Consider the following 13989-nt stretch of genomic DNA (forward strand, 5'->3'; position numbering starts at 1 on the left):
GTGTACAGGCAGTTTATTAAAAAAAAACACATTACCGTTCACGTCTGGTTCACATAGCCTACAGGCAGGTGATGTGAACTAAAATCAAACGTAATTTGCTCAATATAGGCCTATCAGAAATAATAGCTCCGATATAACATAACTTGGGCCCTATCATGACATTCTAAAGTGCATCGTCACTCGTCAAAAGTCTATTAAAATTTAGTAGGATGTCCCGTTCACATTGGGAGGGGTTTCGTTATCAAAAGTGGAGCGCATGGCGTAACAAGGTGTTCCTAGGTTTTTTAATCAGTCATTTGGGTGTGTTTGGGGCGTAACATCATTTTAAACCAATGAGAATGACATCTGTCATTCCCTTTAACGGCGCAAAGCGCGATATGTCAAATAAATGCATCTGTATTTTGGCATTCAACGGCGCATTTGAAGGAGGCTGCTTGCGAGACCGTATGGAATAGTCATTCTTAAACCATGCTTTACTAAAAACCTAGCATAGCCTTCACGCATTTGCACTCGTCTATTATTTGAACTCATTGGCAAAGTGAAACTAACTTCACCAAGGAGTCAGTCAACGACAAGACAGTTACATGCAGTTACTTTCACTATTGACTGACAATGGGTTACCACCGAAAACATAGGCTGGAAAAAGCAACACTTACCCTAATGTTGCTCAAATGACTGAATAAAACAACATTTATCCTGCAGAGGAGTTGCTTATATCTCGTGACAGTGCGTCTTCAGCTGTGCTCCATATGTGTCTCTCGCCTCTCCCCTAATCACTTTTAACCGTCATTACCAATTTGCAAATGATGGTGAATAAATACTCATCATGAGATGTACAGTATCTTATTCTAATTATGTTTCCCATTGTAATCGTGCAATTTGTAATGCTTTGCATGGACGTGCTTCTGGTGTGCGTTCATGAATGATAGAAGGATGGTGCGTGCACCTGCCAATATGACTGTTGACATGCGCTCTTAAAATAGCATATGAACAACTTGCTATTGACTTCTGACCAGGTTTAGGTGGTGTATGATAGCGATTTTTAGACAACGCGCCAAGCCCCTCCCTAGGTTGTTAATTGCCACACCCCTGGGCGCAATGTTTAAAAAAATAAACGTGCAAAATACCGAATTAAACTTTGCGCGGGTGGAAAACGAACTTTACGCCATGCGCTGGTGCCCAAAATACAGCCCATTGTCTAGTGTACTTACTTAGTGGATGTCCATCTGGTCCCTCTGGTATGGATCGCCGCCTCCAATTTCTTTTTGGGACATGGAAAATAGTTTCAACTACAGCCGTGTTTATCAATGAGGGGAAATCTTCAGACGCGTCTCTTGGGTGTCGCGACGCAACAGGTCCCACTCCATGCAACACAGGCACTCCTCTTCGGTGGCCATAACTTCACAAAGTCCGCAGGTACGCCACCAGTTTCCAGAAGTGCGAGGCTGTGTGCAGCATTGACTACAGGTAGCTCTCTCTCTCGTAGCCCTTTCACGGAGCTCCCGCAGCTCTTCATCGGTAGCCTATATTCCAGCTCGAAAAGATAAGGACGTCCATTGCGTTCAGTGCTTCTCTTATATGCGCTCAGTGCTTACTTTTCGGCAACAACGTTTCACGCGAGATTCACTTCACATCCCAGAGTTCTGTTTTCCCAAGGCGCCTGCCTGTATGTGAACCAGACGTGAACGGTAATGGGTTTCTTTTTAATAAACTGCCTGTATACTTACAAAGTTCTCAATGCTTCGGCTTACATGCAGAGACCCTCATTATGCTACCGTGTACAGTAAGTGTGGTGCTATTTTGAGCCTTGTTAGTGGTATAGAAATAGCGATTACTTTTTACTGTACGTCTGCCCAGCAACACAGGCACTCCTCTTCGGTGGCCATAACTTCACAAAGTCCGCAGGTACGCCACCAGTTTCCAGAAGTGCGAGGCTGTGTGCAGCATTGACTACAGGTAGCTCTCTCTCTCGTAGCCCTTTCACGGAGCTCCCGCAGCTCTTCGTCGGTAGCCTATATTCCAGCTCGAAAAGATAAGGACGTCCATTGCGTTCAGTGCTTCTCTTATATGCGCTCAGTGCAACCTTGGCTCAGTGCTTACTTTTCGGCAACAACGTTTCACGCGAGATTCACTTCACATCCCAGAGTTCTGTTTTCCCAAGGCGCCTGCCTGTATGTAAACCAGACGTGAACGGTAATGGGTTTCTTTTTAATAAAATGCCTGTACACTTACAAAGTTCTCAAAGCTTCGGCTTACATGTAGAGACCCTCATTATGCTACCGTGTACAGTAAGTGTGGTGCTATTTTGAGCCTTGTTAGTGGTATAGAAATAGTGATTACTTTTTACTGTACGTCTGCCCCAAAGGCTCGCGTTAAACGCTAATTAGCGGTTTGCAATAAAACTGGTCACATTCGACTTGCATGAAAACAAATCCCAGCGAACGGTTGAACTCGGTACACATGTGTTATTAACCCCTAGGTTCATTTTGCGCCGGAATTGTCCTTTAACATAATGATTGCTGGCAGAGTTGCAACGGTTTGGCTTGAATTCCCTGCTACTTGAAAACAAATAAGATAATGTTGCTGTTGGCGAACAGTGTGACACGAGTTAAGCTTTTATTAAAGTTGACAAAAGTTTGAACTAGCCAACTAGCTCCGCTGGTGGGAAACTCATAGCGCTGTCCTATTGTGTGCAGAGGGAATTTGAAAGATAACCGATTATCCCGCCCCTCGGACTCAGGGATGGATTACTGCACGGGCCTACCGGGCCCAGGCCCAGGGGCCCAAGGGGTCAGGGGGCCCTGAAGCCCAAGCCTTTGCATGGAATCATTGCCTCAATATCAACAAATCAGGATGTAGGCTATGAATCTGATTGAATTTAGTATTGACCATCCCCAAAATGCACCAGAATACAGGAAATCACATCAAACAAATTAAAAATGTTCTGGGGGAGGAGCCCCAAACCCCCCCTCCCACATATACGACAATAAGTGGGGGGCCCTTAATACATCTGGGCCCAGGGGCCCGAAAGTTCATAATCCGCCCATGCTCGGACTGAGCACTGCGAATGGTGAGTGCCCAGACCCTACATTTTTAATGTGGGTCTGACTCGTCAGGCTAGATAATCATAGCACATCTGTATTGTTTCGGAGATACATTTACCTGTTCTTTGTGATGCACTCAGGAGAAAACAAGATGCTGCGATTATGGCACCATAAAGAACACAAGTCTTTGCCATGTTCACAGTGTTTATGAAAGCCTGAAATAAATAACATGTAAAAGACAATGACTTTGTGTAAAGAAGTTACGGTTAGACTTTACTTGACAGTGTTGACATAAGAGTGACATGACACTGTCATGAACGTGTCATAAACAAGTCATAAACGTTTGACATAACGCTTCTGTTAAGTGACATTCGGTTTTTGTCATAACAAGTTAGGGTTAGGTTTAGAGTTAGGGTTAGGGTTAGGGTTATAGGATTAGAGGTTAGGATTAGGTTTCATGTTTTATGACAGTGTCATGTGTTCATGACAGCATCATGTCACTCTTATGTCGATACTGGGTAAATAGGGTGGGTAAAACTAGCAAATAAGGAACAGGTGAGGACCAAAAAATCGCGGGAAGGAGAACAAAGGCAGGTGTGGCCAAAAGCACATGGGAAACCAAAACAAAAGCTGACATTGAAAAACACTGAAACAAGCCAGCAGAGGGCTACAGGAAAACAGAGTTCTGACAAGCACTCACAATGTGAACAATGCATAGAATAGAACAGCACCTACATTGTGTGCTATGCACAATTTAGTGTAGCTTTATGCAAATAATTTCAGTGATGTCTTCACTGTATTGTGCTGTTTGAAGATCAGTATTAAATATTGCCTCAAATGTTCTGTGTTTGCAGTCTATGTACTATGACTCTGTTCTTTTCTGTGGTGCCATCACAGTCAAAATTCAACAGCATAAATACCGAATTGAAATTCCAGAGTTTGATTACACTGGACGTACTATAGCTTCACATCCCATGATCTATGGCACATTCACAATGTTTGTTGATGATGGTGGTGATTGTGAACGCAAATTCTTAGCATAGAAGCTGGTTACCGGTAATTAATTATGTCAGAAAAGCACATAGCTTTATCTACTTAAAGTCAATATTACAGGCAATATGTCACACACCATCTCGCTGTGATGAGTGCATCTGTGGTTCCACTGTCAATATTAAACACCTGCTAGGACTTCTACATGGTCACCAACTCAGGAAGCTATCATGGTAACAATGACGTGTCGGTCAGAGGCCACATGGAAGCCATTCAATCTGCGTTAAATCAGAGAAGAAAGCACAGAGGTGTTCTCTAGTCTAGAGTATCTCCAGAGTCCTCAGCAGTGTTGGTACTAAAATTTCAGGTCTATTCAGTTGGGCCCCTCTCTCACTCCGTGGAGGTTCCCCTGTATCAAGCAGCTACTGTAGGCTTGGCATTGGAGAGGTCTTCTAGAGGCAGTTGCCTTAAAGACATCTGTAACCATTTGTTACGTAATGATGGGATTTCAAGTCAAGTCAAGTCTATTTTTATTTGTATAGCACATTTAAACGAACAACAGTTGACCTAAAGTTCTTTACAGGTAGAGCAGGGAAGGCAGTTCAATATGCCTTGAAAATACATAGACAGGTGTGCATGACTCCATGAATAAAGTTAGGCAATAACAGTGTTAAATGAAATAAAGTTATATATATAAAATAAATAAATAAATATATATATAAAACATTTAAAACAAAGGATAAAACAAAAAGGGCATAAAAGTAATTAAAAGCAAGAGAGTAAAAGTGTGTCTTCAGGTTTGACTTAAAGCTGGCGATTTTGTTACAGGATTTGATATGGGGTGGGAGGGAGTTCCAGCTGTTTGGTTGTGGACCTGAGTGACCTGGCGGTAGAGTAGGTGGAAAGTAGATCGGAAATATACAGAGGAGCTTGACCATTGAGTGCTTTAAAAACAAAAAGTAAAACTTTAAAATCAATTCTAAATTTCACTGGTAACCAATGAGGCTTAGCTAAAACTGGAGTTATGTGCTCAAACTTTTTGGTGCCAGTGAGGAGTCTTGCAGCAGCATTCTGAATTAACTGGAGTCTGTTTAAATTATATTGGGTTGGGACTGTGTATAATGAGTTGCAGTAGTTTAAACGTGAGGTAATAAAAGACTGAATGACTGTTTCAAGATCTTTCTTAGATGAAAAAAAGTAATTCAGCTTAGCCACTGATAAAAAAAAACTACCTTTAACAAAAATCCCTTTGCACTGGCTGGTGGTGCACCCGGGGTTGTCCAGGCTTGTAGGTGATTAAGCAACACCAAAGAACTTTCCCTCTGTCGCACGCATGCTATTTGTTTATCCAGCACCGGCTTTGCAAATAACGATGTCCACAGACAAGGTAGAATATGTTGCACGATTTATGAAAGTACTGTAACGTCGGCGCACAAGACATTGCGTAGCGTTCTTCCACGCAGGGCATGCTGGGATGCGGGAGCGAACATTTGGGGTTTATGTCTGTATTTCTCCTTAGTTTTGAGTGTAATGTTAGAGTCTTTATTTTAACATGTTTCCCTTTTAGTTCTCCCTCGTGTGTGATCCGTTTTGTGTGGGGGGGTGCGTCCTCCCCTGTATGTGTAGTGTGTGTGTGTGTGTGTGTACTTGACCTGCTCCGTGTGTATTGTGTTCTGTGTCTGTGTCCCTGCTCTCGTTCTCAGCTAATAAACCTTTTGATTGGACAACTGTGTGTGTCGCTATCAAATCGTTACATTGGTGTCAGAGGCGACTGGCCTCCGCTCAGCGAGAGAAGCTGGGAGCGGGAGACCTCACCACTGGGTGGAGGCCCACGCAAGAGGATCCGGAGAGAGCCCTTGTAAGGGCTGCTAAAAAGCTCGGGGCCTTCTATCGCTACTGCCGACGGAGGAGAGGTGCTGTCGTCTGGACCTGCCTGCTGCCATGGGAGGAGATCTGGCCGGAAGAGAGGCCTGAAGAAACGTTCGCAGAGAAGACGACGCTGGCCTGGGCAGTGACTCCGTGCCGGGCGGTTCGAGGCTGGAGCTGGCGGTGGCCGCGACGCGTGAGCAGAGCCGAGGGAGAGCGGCGAGGAAGAGGTTCCTGGACGACGGATGGTTGGCAGAGGCGCTGGGGGCAGCGAACTCACGACGGTGGGGCAGCTTCGACGGAAAGGCCATCTGAACTTTAAAACGTTTGGGTGCGTGTGAGGGGCACCGTGCTGTGTGGGCGCCCGTTCTAGTTGGCCTGTTGGCCGGCGCCTTTAAAAAAAAAAAAAAAAAAAAAAGTTTGTGGTGTGGAGTTCGATAGCATGGCCACCGCGGGGGTCGTTCCTTCGCTGAGGCCGAGAGGGAGTGCAACGGGCCGGGAGCAGAGCAGGACGGCTCTGCGAGGAGGCAACACGAGGAGGGGCGCCGAAGACGGTAGCTGCAGCGGGAGAGCTCAGCGTGGTCCGGTTGCTGCGGAGTCGGTGCCTGTTTGTCCTGGTCGGTGAATCGACAGAGCGGAGCGCCGTTGGTGCAGCTTCATCTGACCCCCCTCGAACCCCAGTGCTTGGTACAGTGTCGACGGTTGGAAAGGCCACCTAGGGCCCCGCCAGGAGAGGAGGAGTGCCGCGGTGACACGCCGCGGAAAGTGCAGCCTGAGGGCAGCTGCTGAGAGGGAGCTGGTGACGAGCGGGGACGGCAACGTGGTTGCTAGCACGACCGCACTGGATTGCTAGCAGCGTGGCTCCCCGTTGAGTGAGCTCCTGCGGCGTGCACCCCACGTGAGTTGGCGGTACTGTCGCACTGAACTGAGTGGCGGGCGACGCGCCGACGTTAGCATGTGGCTACCTCGTGGTCATTGCCGAGGACGGCAATGGCTTGTTGGGGGAGCTGTGTAACGTCGGCGCACAAGACATTGCGTAGCGTTCTCCCACGCAGGGCATGCTGGGATGCGGGAGCGAACATTTGGGGTTTATGTCTGTATTTCTCCTTAGTTTTGAGTGTAATGTTAGCGTCTTTATTGTAACATGTTTCCCTTTTAGTTCTCCCTCGTGTGTGATCCTTTTTGTGTGGGGGGCTGCCCCGTGTGTATTGTGTTCTGTGTCTGTGTCCCTGCTCTCTTCTCAGCTAATAAACCTTTTGATTGGACAACTGTGTGTGTCGCTATCAAATCGTTACAGTACAAATTTGTAGTTTCTTATGTCTCATTCCATTGAACTACAGATCAGCTAATTAATTTACTCTGGAGTGAGTCTTGCGGACATGCCATCAATCACGAGGGAAAGTCCTCCTTTTGCATTCTCCTCCTGAGCTTGCTGAATCAGTTGAGGGCGTGGCCTGGCTAATGTAAATCACTCGTGAGTTGTTATTTCTCGCCGTCGAATAATGACACTGACTTCTGCAAGGAAATACTTACTGTGCTTTTGCCATAAGCCAAATATGAAAAACAAAGCAAAGAAACAAATGCTTTGTATCCCAATCAGGCGTGGTAGGTACAGTGTAAGGTCAAAATGACCAAAGCAAACACTTTAATCCAAACACAACGCAAGCAACTGTCAGGCAGTGACATTACCACTTCTCCACCACACCACACATTTCCCTTACTGTAGCTAACCTTTGTGAAAGAAATATACATCCCCAAAACAGCAGTAAAGACTGTTTTGACTGGAAAATAGTGAAAAAAAAACACACCCCCTTTCAGCCTAAAGCTGTGTGTTGGGAACTGGCAATCCTCCAGATATGAGCCATCTGGACCTATACACTAACATTAATGTAATTGCACGTTTAGTCACGTTTAGCCTACCTCCAGAACTACTTTTGCTATTTTGCAACATCGACACCAAAAGCAGCGTGCGTAAATTGGCTACAGTTTAACGTACTTACATTGACTGGTATACTGTTGATAGTTCTCACTCCTCAGCCTGAGAAATTCAGAAGAGCTAGATGTGAAACCAGAGTGAGCATAGACCTGTAAATATACAGTTAACTTAAAGTTCTCCTGTTCATCGAGTTTAGACTACAGAACAACATTAAATTAGAACTAATCTGACTGCTCTTTTTAGATAATGCCTATGTGACAGGACCGAGAACTGAGCATCAAAACTATGATTACTTCTTGTAGAGGATTAGGCAGGGCAGGCAGTCTGAAGGACAGGCGGAGGCAGAATTATAAATCCATACAAAGTTTTTATTATTTTAGTTTCTCAATAACTTCAGTTAACCTCAGTTCACAGTAAAATGGTACTTACAGTGGGCCCACTACATTCCCCACAGATCAGGCTACACAAGACAGAGACAACAGGCTGACAAGTTAACTGGATTGAGCTTACCGGATGTATACAAACCAATTGGAGCACAATCCCGTACTTCAAGGGATCAATAAAAGAAAATGACTAAACAAAATAATAGAAATTACAGAAATTATAAGCAAACAAAAACCCACAGCAAACCAAAGAAAAGTATCAGAGACACCACAGCAAACCAAAGCAAATAAAGAAACACCACAGCACAAGCAAAGGGATTTAGCACCAAATGACTTATACACATTTACCCAAGCGTAGCCACCAGCAAGCCGGAGCCAGCATGCAGACAACACAATAACTAAACAAACACAAGCAGTTAAACACTAACATTGACTAAACAAAACAAAAGCGACAGAACACACACATACACGTACATGCTCGTTCTCACATACAAACATGCACACATGCACAGAGACACACGCACCTGCACCGCAACCAACAAATTGAAACCCAAGCACCCACAGATAGCGGACACCCTTCGGCCGACGATAGTCGGCAACAATCTGTTGCCCGCTGAGGAAACTACAGGGCCTTAGCAGAGGCAAGCTAGGCTAGAACACGCCAAGCAGCAGAACGGAACAGAACAGCAGCAGTCCATGAATAGCCTTGTAATTATGAGAGAGCGAGGAGAGGCCTACCCAAGTGCTAGGATGAGATGGATGACTGCTGAAAGGGGGAGCTTAGCGAACCCACAATTACTGAGCAGAGCAGTGGATGAGTGCACGCCGGACAACACAAGCTGTATCAGTGCTGTAGCACGATGTCAGCAAGTGCGAAGGACCCTGGGGAGACAATGACCAGACACGGAGCTGGAATTCGCAGCGTCTACGGAGGAGAAGCTTTCCTCCATTAACCACTGCACACTATTTATGGAGCCGTGTTAATTTCCCCATTTACAAAAGGGCGGGGCAGAAATGGGAACCAGACAGCCCCACACCCACTGCTCCGAGTCATACTGTCACACCTATATCCCACATTACTGAGTAGCCTACAGAGTTGTGTTGCCTCTTGGTTTTAAACAGCTGGGCTAAATCAGTAGGCTATGAGACATACTGTCATTAGTCTTTTTTTATGTTAAAGTGAGCATCATAGTTCACTTTATGCTTAGCATGAAATGTCCATATGGAAGATGCCTCAAAGACCTTTTTAAAATCCATTTTATTTGAGCAGGTGAGGTAGAACTTGGTTGCTAAATATATTTGACAACCCTTGTCCATTAATACAAGGGGCATCATTCATGCCTAAGGCTTGTCATTCTTCAGTGTAGGTGGACTGACTATTCGAAAATAACCCTCTGTACCCACAGGTTACTTCAGAAATTCTTTTTAATCAATGTCATAAGCGAGACATCATGTTTGTGTTCCTTTAAGGGAGAGAGGGAGGGAGAGAGAGAGAGAGAGAGAGATGTCTCCCTACATGCCATAAATCTGGTGATAAAGCCCTGAAGCAGTCAGTTTCACAATCATTCCCAGTTGCACTGTTTTTCCTCAAATTACACACACACACATCTGCATGCACACAGCCCACACCTCCTGGTGAACTTAACAAGTCACAGCCCGCTCCAGAGTTTGTGGAGAGAGACTCCACAAGAGTTTCTCTCACACAGCTCTTAATCCACCAGCTTACATCTCAGTCTCCCATTTCTAAACAAAGGGAATAGTGTCAAAGTGAAGGTAGAAAACACTGTAGATTGCTGCTGTAAAAATGCACAAAGAGAGCATGGATTCGGGGTTGTATTTGTGATGGGTTCGTTTTCGAGGGGCTAATTACAGTACAGATGTTTCCTGTAGGACGCCAGTTTGATGAGGAATGACAAATTCAAGGCCTGAGGACCGTCTCTATCAGATCTCAGCTGAAAACATAAAAATGCTATACTTTGGTTTGCTTGGGTTTGGCCTGGTGGACATTTTGCTATTTACACGCAGGTGCTAGAAATGAGCACAGTAGCTCAGTGCTGATGCCTAAAACACGTCTGTACCTGTCAGGAAAACATGGGAGGATCCTCCATCAGGTGCACATCCCATTTCACGGCAGTGTAAACCTGTCAGGTATAGCTCAGCGGTGCATCACGTGGTCCGAAAGGGTTTTGCGTTTTCAATGAATTCAAACTTAGGTGATGTTGTTATCCGTATTGTTTTCGGCCTGTCTTTATATCCCTCCTTTCACACGGGTTTTGATTTGATGTCATGTCCTACAGTGTACAGTCAAGGTGAGTTTAATTTGTTTTAGCATGCCACGACAAATTCTAAATGTGGTACGCTACCACAGTGGATTTGAAATTAAATGATTGAGATTTAATTGTAGTGCAGACTTTCAGCTTTAATTTGAGGGTATTTACATCAAAAGCGAGGAAGGTTTTAGGAATTGCAAACATTTTCATACATAGTCCCCTTAATTCAAGGGACCTAAAGTAATTGGACAATTGAGTCAAAAGCTGTTTTGTGAGGTGTGGGTTATTCCCTCATTATTTCATCATCAATTAGGCAGATAAAAGGTCTGGACTTGATTTCAGGTGTGGCATTATCATTTTCATTCATTCAACCTTTATTTATTCTCGGAGGGTCATTGAGGGAAGCCCTCATTTTCAATGAAGCCGAGATTACAGAAACACTAGGCCTACAGATAACAAAAAGACAAAAGATGCCGGACGGAGTGGCGTAGTCGCCAGCGTTCCCGCGACATCAAGACAAACAAACACATTTACAAAATAACAATTGACGCACAAGACAAAAGATACCTGATGGAGCGGCGTAATCGCCAGCGTAGGCTACCCGAGACACCTAACGGTAGACATACAAGACAGACAACAAACAAAAATGAACAAGTAATAAAATGAATAAATAAGAAATTAAAATAAAGAAAAGTCAGTTTTAACTTAGTCCAACTCTAGCTGTGTAATCGCTGGGTAGAACTTCGGTAGATGAGATGGCTTGTAGTTGACACGACAGAGCCAGTTGGCCTAGTCTAGAAGCTAACGTTATGCTCTGGTGAGACGCGCTCATCAGACCATCGCTGTTGACAGGCACCAGGAAGATGAGTTGAGGAGTTGTACCTGAGTGAAGGGACACAGGGATACAGGAGGATACCATGCTCTGTTGTCGGCTTGATGACAGTGCGGCCGGATCCTCGATGGATGTAGCGTTTCCTGCGTAATATCCCCGTTGCCCGGCATAGGTCGAGCACATTTTCGCTGAGAGCCACGTTGAATATTATTATTCTCCTGCGTTAGGCCAGCTGATAGTCCACTAGATCAGCCACCGATGTCACAGCTGAGAGTCCGACTACATCAGCCATTTAAGTTCATAGATTGAATGAGGAGTCTTACTCCCAACTGACAGTCAACCGACTGAAACAGCCACTGAGTCCGTATGCTGATGAGTTGGATAGTAGAAGCTAGGCCTAAATGTTACGGAGATAACGGTCAATGGAATGCCGTCTCTTAGGCAAAAACAGACAAAAAAACACCACGGAAAGGGAAAAAAACGCAACAAAAACAACGAACGAGTTGATATGTTAACGAATAAAATATACAAATCAGAAAAATATGTAAATATTGGAAAATAATCAAACCAAAATAGGCCAAACGGAGCGGCTCATCTGGCCAGCGCAGCGTCCCCGTTACTAGGCAACCTAAAAAAAACGGAAGCTGTTGTTGCAAATCCACAACATGCGGTCAAAGGAGCTCTCAATGCAAGCCACCCTTACGGCTCCTACACACAGTTGCGTGCGTTGCAGTACTGGAGACGCATCCCATTCATTGTGGGTCCGTTGCGTCGCGTTTCTCTCGTCGCTCCCGTTGAGCCAGGGGGTCAGGATTTGAAGGGTTAGCTTCAGCCACTTAGCATGGCATTTGGCCGCCGACATTTTTGAAAACATGGCGTTACATGTTTGCAACTTCCGGCACCAGTTTTTACATGCTGATTGGTAGATGACAGCTCATGCACGAGTTTTTAGTGTTGGGCACGAGCGTCCTCGCGCGTCCATGTTGGTTTTCATTTCTGGAAGACGACAAATAAAACAAACAAAAACAAAAAGAAAAATGTTAATGTTGTCATATTAGGCTATTATTTGCCGTAGCCTATACCAATTACCTTAAAGTAACTGACTGACCATACACTTTGGCAGATGCATAGCAATGACCTATATCCAATTATTGGCCTACTTATTGCGTTGTGTATGAAGACTATTTTAAAACGCACAGGCTGTAGTTCTGTAGAACGCAGCGTCTGGATCATGTAACCTGTCTACCCACGTGTTTTAAAACTAAACAAATGTCAATGACTTATTTCGTTTGCTTTCTTGCAACATTGACATGATTAGGCTATGCATTTGATTTAAATGTTCAGGCTGCCAGTCGAGGAAAAAGCCAAATGTCCAACAACAGTTGCAGACTCTATGCCTGCTCGAGCCACAATACCCGAGGGATGTGCGCTTCTATCGGAAGTTTAACTTGCATTGGCTTCATTCCGTCTGCCTGCAAATGTAGCCTAGGCTTAACAAGCTGCAAATTCACACTGGGTGCAGCAAAAATCCCAGCTATCCACACGTTTCATGTCTACTTAATTAATAGTCATTTTCGTTGGATAGCCTATTGCATAATATGCCTACAACCTGTCCAAATATAGTATTTAGGGATCATTATTTGTGAAGTGACACAATATTGATTCGCATAGTTTATTATCACATATGAACATCACATTAAATAACCTAGGACTTCAGAGACAGGGCACCACCATTCCCAAAATGTTCCCAACCAATTAAATGAATTTGCGCTTATAACGAGGTGAAGCGCGTTCCCGAACAACTTATTTTCCTCTGAGGGAATGGCCAATCTTCATCAACGACATACCGTTGTACCTTACATTGTCTTCGTCTGTAACGTGGAATCTAATAGGCTAATTCTAGCTGGTGCCGGAAACGAACACCCATGAAACGCCATTTTCGTAAAGATGGCTGCGGTCAATTTCATACTTTTTTGGCTAAAGTAGCTAGCCTAGCATGGGCCATTGAAATGAATGGGGGCGGGACTTAGTCACTCTCTCCAGTTATATATAATACCTCCATGCGTTGAGCAGTTCAGCTGTTGCTGCACCGACAGACGGCAGCGGCCAATCAAGCCAATCGACGGATGGCACCAACCAATCAAATTACGGTTATTAGGGGTTTGCACGGCGTGTCATCAGATCTGGACGTCGCCATATTGGAGATACTCGCCTCATTAGAAAGCATTAGGCACTGAAGTAAATCCCTAAGATCGTCAAGGAAAATGGTTAATTATTGCCGTGTTTTAGATAGTACCAATAGGATACTGAGAAAAACATCTGGTGTAGCCTAGGTATCGACTTCCAAAAGTTATTAAAAAACCAGGGAGAAAGGAGAATAATGACAGAAGTTATCAGAGGAAGGGGGCGCTTGTGGTTGAACTTGGTACTTCGTCTCCCTCACCCAACTCATGTGGATCTGCGCTGCCAATAAACCGTAATTTCTCGAAATATCGTGCCTTTTCTTGTGGTCCAAGTCCTGCCCTATATGCCTTTGCATCTTACACGCATTTTGATAAGCTTTTCTGTTGTTTAGACACGGCTACAATCACGTAAGATATCCAAAGTGCATAACACTCCATTGTACTTCATTCACTGAGTATCGCCAATATGGCCGCGCGTGCTGGGT

The 13989-nt window shown here is 44.7% G+C and overlaps 1 protein-coding gene across 1 annotated transcript in view; it reads right to left on the bottom strand.

Moving 5' to 3' along the window:
- LOC143119620 (collagen alpha-6(VI) chain-like) overlaps positions 1 to 7933 on the bottom strand; it is a 73098-nt gene extending 65165 nt beyond the window's left edge. Inside the window, exons 1-2 of the mRNA XM_076281241.1 lie at positions 7901 to 7933; positions 3163 to 3259 (exon numbers count right to left, since the gene is read on the bottom strand). Of these exons, the coding sequence (XP_076137356.1) occupies positions 3163 to 3238 (76 nt within the window). The 5' untranslated portion in view covers positions 3239 to 3259; positions 7901 to 7933. The remainder of the gene's footprint in view (positions 1 to 3162; positions 3260 to 7900) is intronic.
- Positions 7934 to 13989: the final 6056 nt, after the last annotated feature.

Source organism: Alosa pseudoharengus, unplaced genomic scaffold (genome assembly GCF_046254945.1).
Source record: "Alosa pseudoharengus isolate Yale_2024_CS ecotype anadromous, Long Island Sound unplaced genomic scaffold, YU_APseudo_1.1 YU_APseudo_1.1_scf_12, whole genome shotgun sequence".
NCBI classification, from domain to species: domain Eukaryota; kingdom Metazoa; phylum Chordata; class Actinopteri; order Clupeiformes; family Clupeidae; genus Alosa; species Alosa pseudoharengus.